The 8,530-nt window shown below is 41.1% G+C and overlaps 1 protein-coding gene across 7 annotated transcripts; it reads right to left on the bottom strand.

Annotated features, from left to right (window-relative positions):
* Nucleotides 1–2,122: 2,122 nt before the first annotated feature.
* Nucleotides 2,123–8,370, bottom strand: LOC115129291 (protein FAM199X-like). Of its 7 annotated transcripts, none has more exons than XM_029659480.2 (8): nucleotides 7,534–7,645; nucleotides 6,018–6,202; nucleotides 5,681–5,900; nucleotides 5,436–5,588; nucleotides 5,191–5,352; nucleotides 4,791–5,051; nucleotides 3,371–3,560; nucleotides 2,123–2,338 (listed from the first exon to the last, which is right to left on the bottom strand). In XM_029659480.2, the coding sequence occupies exons 2-7, from the start codon at nucleotides 6,185–6,187 to the stop codon at nucleotides 3,384–3,386; spliced, it is 1,143 nt and encodes a 380-aa protein (XP_029515340.1). In that variant the 5' UTR covers nucleotides 6,188–6,202; nucleotides 7,534–7,645; the 3' UTR covers nucleotides 2,123–2,338; nucleotides 3,371–3,383. The 7 variants fall into 7 exon arrangements, with proteins under 7 accessions (XP_029515340.1, XP_029515339.1, XP_064874564.1 ...); XM_029659482.2 differs by lacking the exon at nucleotides 2,123–2,338 and adding an exon at nucleotides 3,703–3,760 and having other exon boundaries at nucleotides 3,483–3,560; nucleotides 7,534–7,647; XM_029659479.2 differs by lacking the exon at nucleotides 7,534–7,645 and adding an exon at nucleotides 8,299–8,370 and having other exon boundaries at nucleotides 2,123–3,560.
* Nucleotides 8,371–8,530: the final 160 nt, after the last annotated feature.

Genomic DNA, 8,530 nt, shown 5'->3' with positions numbered 1-8,530 from the left:
AATGTCCAGCCAACCTTTACAGCAATTTTATTTTCATGACTGATCAAAACTCATTTTTATTATAGCTCTCTCTTGTCCCTCTGCCGCAGAACAATTACATTTCCATAAAAATCGCAGTATCGAAACACAACACATATATAGCATTTTGATAAATCGTGATACATGTAGAATCTCAAAACATTTCTTATCGGCACCTAAGTATCGTGATAATATCGTATCGTGAAGTCCCTGGCAATTCCCATCCCTCCTATTCACCAGTATGCCTGCTAGTTAATTACAGTGAAAAGCACCTATATTGAAATCTGCACCTGCTTCCAATTAACTTCAATGTTAATTTAAAACCTCCCATCAAAAACTATGGCAGTGGAATAATGGGATATACCAAAAATAACCTACTATATTGACAAGACAGCCAAGTAGCTGGTCTAACAATGGAAATACATGTACACAAAGATAGAAGGCAGGGGAAATCAGGTGGGACCATTCTAGCCAATTAGACGACAGATGCGCGTGTGAACAGCAGGCACATCTAACTTACAGTCGTCGTTTTTCTCAAAGTGCCCGGAATGCAACATGCATCCACTTATATCAGTACATTCGTAACAGCCTAAACATTACAAAACGTATATTCCATCAGATAGGGCTGTTGTAAATCGACACTCCCTCATAGACCTCCGTACAAAAAGGGCTTATCTCACAAGGACAGATTTTGGGTGGAGTAAATCATCTCGCTTCGTCTCTTCCTCTTTTTTTTTTTTTACCTTTATTTAACCAGGTAGGCCAGTTGAGAACAAGTTCTCATTTACAACTGCGACCTGGCCAAGATAAAGCAAAGCAATGCGACACAAACAACACAGAGTTACACATGGAATAAACAAACGTACAGTCAATAACACAAAAGAAAGAAATCGATATACGGTGTGTGCAAATGTAGTAAGATTAGGGAGGTAAGGCAATAAATAGGCCATAGTGGCGAAATAATTACAATTTAGCAATTAAACACCGGAGTGATAGATATACTTGCTATACCTTAATCCCATTGCAGACAAAATAACCAGATTTTATTTGAGTTTCAGACATCAATTTCAGGGAAATATGTCTCTAAATCAGTAGACGTCAGATAGGCTACATGAACTATTACTCTCTTGATTAACATCGTATCAAGCTAAGTTTAATCAGATCATTTAGCATCCACTGTTTTTAGGTAGTGGAATATATATATTTTTAGGATCCAATCAATATATGGCACCTCCATCACCATTACAGTCTAGCTGAGTATGTGCTTGTATCTCTTCCAGATAACGCTAATGGAGCTAAGCAAACACATTTCTAATGTACCCTGGACAGTGAGGAGTCACTAACACACTGATTAATCACCGATCAATTTCATTGCTTTCATTCACACACTATCTTCCCCTTTAGAACGGTTGTGTCCGTTTAAACCTATAATGTATTTCTTCTAATGCACTATCTATTGACCTTCAGTCTATGACAGAGGAAACTGATCTGCAATGAAGCTCAAATGATGAACTCCTTAGCCATTGCATGCTGTTACACAATGACATACAGTATATTAGTCTTAAGAAATGTCAGCCCCCGAAGAAACCAGTTCATGTAATGACTAAGTATAGGCTAGTAAAATGATATGTGCAATAGTCATTTATAAACTGGGGGGGTTCGAGCCCAGAATGCTGATTGGCTGACAGCCACGGTATATCAGACCGTATACCACAGGTATGACAAAACATTTATTTTTACTGTTGTAATTACGTTGGTAACCAGTCTATAATGGCAATAAGTCACCTTGGGTGTTTGTAGTATATGGCCGATATACCATGGCTAAGGTCTGTATCCATGCACTCCGCATTGCGCACAAGAACAGTCCTTAACCGTGGTATATTGGCTATATACCACACCTCCTGGTGCCTTCTTGCTTAAATTTAGCATGTCTTTTGTGAATACATTTATATTGAGGTGTAATTCTAATTTGTCTGAGATTCTGTAAATTGTCATTGTAACAAATATTGGACATTGCAATTTGCATTGCATAAGCCAATCAAGAAGTAATTTATCCATTGATATATTTCTCTCTAATGAAAATGAAAAGAAACGTCAAGGAAAATATGATGCGTCGATGTCAATTTATTTCTCGTTATGCGTTACATTACTATTGAGTACATCACACAGAAACAGTTCTGGTTTGCGTCTGTTCTGCAACACTATTTCCAACACCGCAGTCAGGTCAGTAATACATGGTTGTGGTATATACAATTTTAAATTGGACTTCCAAAAAAGAACCAACGAAAACGTCCCATCTTGGTCCGTTGAACTTTCCTCCCTAGAATGAATGGTACAATATACACATAAAGAGTTGTTTTATGGCAATTCATTGCTTTCATTCAAAATAAAGATCTACTCACAATATCTAGTTGATCTATTATATTGTTTTCAGAATTACTTAAATGCGTAACTTTATACAGGAAAAAGACAAAGCGAAGTAAAGTTTCTTTAAGGTAAATACATGTTCTAATGTACAGCAGTTAGTGTTAACTGTTGAAGTGGAAAGAGTAATGACTTCTACAGGACAGGATCAGTAGCCAAGGAGAGTAAGCCAAGACATCATGAAATACCTTCCCATTCACAGACAATACAGTCATACTGAAGTTTCATGTCATTCGGCAACATAAAAATATCTCCTGTGTGCAATGCAATGGATATCAGCATTATTTTACATGTCATGCTCAAACCTAGCCCCCATGCACAAAACACAAGAAAAAAAAACTAAAGATTTGTTAGCGGTGAACACTGTGTTACCATGTTGCATTTATGAATGTGTAAGCCTTCATATTTTAACTTAAAGGGAAGACTTGATGCAAAAACTGTTCTTTATGATTAACCGCATTTATTTTTAAAAAAATGTTTAAAAAAAAAAAGCAGTTTAAGCACTTATCTCTGTTGGCATTGAGTTATCACTTCCCATGCAGTGACTCAGTGTTCCATCTATGCCTTCAACATTAAATGAACCACAGAATTAGGAAGTTAACCTCATCTTATGATACATTTGGTAGTTTTAATTGAATACTCATTCAATATTAGTGCTCAATGCTTTCCCTCAGCAGGATCATACTACCAATGTTTATAGATTAAGACAACTTTAAAAAAGAAAAAAGAGAACTAGATTCTTCAAAACAAGGTGCTTAATTTAAAAATAATAATTATGTGCAGGTGTCCAATTCTAAGGATATAAACTAGAACTCAAGAATGGTCCCAATAGGGCAGCTTTGCTTCAATGTGAATGGGGCTCTAGGATGTGGGACCAGCTGTGATGTTAGCGGAGGACGTTATTGTGAGGCTTAGAGGGAACACTGACTCATTCATTCTTGTCACATGAAGACGTCCACCACATCTTCTCCATGGTCCTCCTCCTCGGTGACTTTGAGTGACAGCACCTCTTCATTGAGGAACAGGCCACTCAGCCTCTCCTTGCGGGCCTGTCTCTGTTCCTTCAGCTGTCTCTTACGCAGGGCTTTCTGCTGCAGTTTCCTCTGCTTAGAGCGTTTCTTCCAACACAAATAGGACAAGAAGATAAGCAATGTGTGGCAGTGGCACACACACAAGAGAACAGACAGCACACCAAGCAGTGCAAAACAAAGGCTCAGGCTACAGGTTCCATGACTCAAATGTAGGGTAATGTTTTTTTACTTGAGGCAGGAGATCCATTTTCCATTATATCTGGTCACTTCATCCTACAGTAGGTCACCTACATATTGAGAATATTTCCATGTTATCACTGTGCAAAACTGTAGGAGTGTGTACATATCAAATAGAAACCCATTTGAATACCTCATGTAGAGTAACGCGCACCACATTGACGCCACATGGAAGTGATTGCAATAATAATGCAAGGAGGAATACATACATTGATGTCCCAAAGTATTTGGACAGTGACATATGTTTGTTTTGGCTTTGTACTCCAGCACCTTGGATTTTAAATGACTATGAGGTTAAAGTGTAAAACAGTGTCAGCTTTAATCTGAGGATCTTTTCAGAATATGCTTCTAAACACTTCTACATGAATGTAACCTCAGTCATTGTATCATTTCAAAGCCAAAGTGCTGGTGTACAGAGCTAAAACAAACTGTCCAAATACTTTTGAACCTCACTGTAGCCTCCAAAGTGAATGTTCGTTCCTTGTGTTTTTTCAAAATGCAGGTCTCCCTCTGCTTTGTCAACATCCTCCGTTTCAGTGTTGGTTTATTTTTCCACTTGTCTATGCCTCCCATCCGTGGGTTAGTAGCTAGTATGCTAGCACAGTTTTTAGCATTTTTAAGCTAACAACTCAACCAGGCAATAAATTACAGGAAGAAGAGGGAAGGAAGATTACTTCATGTAAATAATCTTCATCTCTTTATTTAAAACCTATTAGAGGGAGATTAAGCTAGCAAAACATAAAATACTGCGTAATACTAGATCAAATGTGGTTTTTAATTACGCAAGATGCTGTTGGCGCTGGTAGATACTTTCCTCTCCTCTGAGCTTCCCTGTCGAGGGAGATGTCCAAATCATTGGTCCATTTTTCTAGGGAGGATACCTACTTCTGTCTGTTTTTATTTAAAGCTCAGGTGCATCCTGTTTCCAAAGATCATCCTTCAAGGCACTGTATGTTGTTGATTTCAGTCAAATTGCAATTTCAATTTTAGTTGCTGTTTAATCTGTAGGTATGGAAAACTTGAGGAGCTATTCAAAAGCCATAGTGAACTTCAACAGTCAGAGTGAAGTCCCTGCCTTACCTTGGAGTCCCGGATGCGTTCAGCTGCACTGGACAGGTTCCCGTCGCTGTGGGCGCGGCTGATGTTAGCTGTGCTGCAGTTGGACGTGGAGTTGCCGGTGGAACCTGTGGATCCGGTGGAGCTGCTGGCACTGCTGACCAAGCTAGCATTACTGCTGCTCACCCCACTAGTGCTAGCACTGCTGTGGCCACTCCTCTTCCAGCTGTCTCGGGTGCTGCTGGGGCGCTGCCGCGGACTGTGCTCCCGGATGTAGTTCCTCACCTGGAGGATAGGAATGTTAAAGCTTCAGGTTCAACTTACATCTGAAAAGTTGTACTATTTCTTTAGATGTGAATACACTGCACAGTGTCACAATCCAATATTTAAAAAAAAATGTGTACCATATGTGCTATTCACTCACCTGTTTCAGTTTCTCATCCGTCAGGCAGTTGAGCTCAATGATGAACTCGCTGTCTGTGGGGGATATCTGTGCACACGGGTCAATGATCTTGATGATGTCCAACTGCTCTCGTAGCCCCATCTCTGTGCTGACCTTTCTGCTTAGATATTCAATATATTCCACCTGACAGAGAGACAAAGTCTATAACATCTGCAACCACTGCTTTACAATTCTGGCATTGTGAATTTGAGAGCTGGTCTCCATACCTGTTCATCATTGGTCAAAGCACTCCAAGGGAGCTCATCCAGATTTCTATGTGGTTTGGTCTTTCTCTTGGAGGAGAGGCATGGGGAGCTCGGAACACTGGGTATGATGTCAGAGAGTACATCACTTCCACTGGTTATGTCACTTCCAGGCAACTGTGGATAAACAAAAAACATTAACCCAAATGGAACAACTACCAACATAACATAAATATTTTTGTCAAGTTATCACATTGGGGGGCACATACCTGCCACTCAAATTCGCTGTCTGACCAGTCCCAGTAAGTGCTGATAGAGGAAGACACGTCGCTGCAGACGCTGCCCTCCGGGAACAGGTCAAAGGAGGTGAACTCCTGGTCATCCAAAAGGGAATAGCAGTCCTCCTGGTCTCCCACAGAGACGGAGGAGAACAGCTCCTCACTGCATTCAGAGCTGGCCACACTGGTTCCACAAGACGTCAGGTTCCATCTGAAAACAGTCAACAAAAGCAACATTTTGGTGTGGTTAGTTTAGCCTGTTCCACTACCGTCTTGCATTAAAAAGTGGAATGCAAGTCAAAAACAGGTAGCTAGCCATCAGCCTTACCTGTTACTATGTAAGCGGCGCAGTTGGTCTGTCCGGTGACAAGAGGATAACTGACAGCCAAAGTCACTGACATCCAATGTGCCCGTCTCACTGATGTTCCCTCGCTGAGACAGCAGCCGTGGAAAGGGCTCCTCTGGAGAGAGGTACTTTTCATAAAGAGCCTCAGACATTTTCGTTTTCTCCACCTGAGAAAAACAGTGAGAAATAAGTGTAATTAGAAAATGTTTTATAGGTAGCTAGCTAGCCAGGGAAATGTTAAACAAGGCTCTTTCCACTTGGATAATTAAGCAGATTAGCTACCTACCTACACTACATGACCAAAACTATGTGGACACCTGCTCATCAAACATCTCATTCCAAAATCATGGGCCTTAATATGGAGTGGGTCCCCCCTTTGTTGTGATAACAGCCTCCACTCTTCTGGGAAAACTTTCCACTAGATGTTGGAGCATTGCTGTGGAGACTTGATTCCCCAAGTTGTAGTATGCTGTAGCATTAAGATTCCCTTCAAAGGAACAAAAGGGCCAAGCCCAAAGCATGAAAAACAGCCCAAGACTCATCATCATTCCTCCACAAAGGCAGGTAGTGTTCTACTGGCATTCGACCAAACCCAGATCCGTCGGACTGCCAGATACTGAAGCGTGTTTCATCATTCCAGAGAACACATTTCCACTGCTCCAGAGTCCATTAGCGGTGAGTTTTCACCACTCCAGCCGTGCTCAGCCATGGAAACACATTTCATGAAGCCCCCAATGAACAGTTATTGTGACTGTTGCAACAGGCGATTTTTACTCACTTTACAAGCTTCAGCGATCCCGTTCTGTGAGCTTGTGTGACCTACCACTTCTCTGATGAGCTGTTGTTGCTCCTAGAAGTTGCCACTTCACAATAACAGCACATAAAGTTGACAGGGCAGCAATTCGACAAACTGACTTGTTGGAAAGGTGTCACGTTTAAAGTCACTGAGCTTTTCAGTAAGACCATTTTACTGCCAATGTTTGTCTATAGAGGTTGCATGGCTGTGTGCTCGACTTTATACACCGGGTGTGGCTGAAATTTCCGAATCCACTCATTTGAAGCGGTAGACACATTTTGTACATAGTGTATCTGAGATTGGCTGGCAAGACAAATTAACTGGCAGCGTAGCGACTAGCGGTCTGTTAACAAAACATTGCTAACACCGGCTAACTACCTAGTTAGCTAGCGTCCACAGCAAGCTTCCGAGTTAGTTAGTCAGTTAACTAACAAGGTACAGTACATGGATAACTTGTCAATTTCAAATGTTAACATGTTACATGCTAATGATCTAGCTAGCTAGTTATTTTGGGAGAAAAATACATCATTTTGAAGGCAAACAACGAGGCCTCGCTAGCTAAATCCTCCGCGAAATCGAAAAGGTAGAGAGTTAACATTAGCTGGCTTGTTCGATATAATAATCAACTCGCTAATAATATGCCCAACATTATTTGCCACGGAAGACCTGGCCTGGTCGAAAGAAGTTGACCAAACAACAAACCTGCAGTTGTTCAGAGAAAAACAGTTATTTCCTCCTCCATTTGCAAACACTACGCAACTCCGCAATCACACACGTCAATTCGACGCTTTGAAAACGACTGCGCCCCCTTGCAAGTGAAAATAGGAAGTAGATGGCATGTAATGGAAAAGACTACTAGAAGGACAGATATCTGTTTCATTGTTCTATTTCGCCGAATGTATAAATCTGGAGCATCCACCTGGCGTTTCCAGAGGAAGCAAAGAGGTCGGCAGTGGGAGAAGATGAAATTAGATGGATTTTAGCCGACAGTCTGAAAATGTTCTCATCGATGCAACATTTCATCTCAATACAACTTTCTGTTATCCAAACTATAAAACTATTACGGACATAGTGGACTAAGTTTTGTAGACTTTACCCTTTGCCAAAATACGTTGTTTAGGAGTGCAAAGGCTAATTGCGTTATTGCGCACTTCAGAGTAGGCGTGTCCTAACGGAAATATGCAATTGAATGCTAGAACGCGCCAATAGGCTCTCGCTAGCTCGTGCTTGGCTCTGCCCACCTAGTTTGTTCGAACCCCTGATCCATACTTAATGAGAGACTGTGTTGGACCCCTTTGACTAATACAAATACAAGGCAGTTAACCCACTGTTCCTAGACCGTCAATGAAAATAAGAATTTGTTCTTAACTGACTTGCCTAGTTAAATAAAGGTTAGAAAACGTTTTTTTAAATTGCTAAAAGGCAGTGAAGTCGAAGGATTTCTATATCCAGGAGGGAGGGTCTTACAGTCTCTGAAGACCATCCTTACTGGCACCAGGTCCATGGGCAGCTCCACATCACTGGAAGGGACACTTGCTTCTTCGTTGTGTGGGCCACCAAAGCCTCCATCACCATTCCCATCCAAAGTGATGACCTCTGGCAGACTCATATTGCTGGACTAGAGGAGTTTTCAAGGACCACATGCTCCCAGAGTTGGCACTGCATATCTTGTAAATAGTTTTATTTTATTTTAATACTA

The sequence above is a fragment of the Oncorhynchus nerka genome, linkage group LG5 (assembly GCF_034236695.1).
Source record: "Oncorhynchus nerka isolate Pitt River linkage group LG5, Oner_Uvic_2.0, whole genome shotgun sequence".
NCBI lineage: Eukaryota > Metazoa > Chordata > Actinopteri > Salmoniformes > Salmonidae > Oncorhynchus > Oncorhynchus nerka.
Note: the sequence above shows the minus strand (reverse complement) of the source record. Positions and strands in the feature narration are given on the sequence as shown.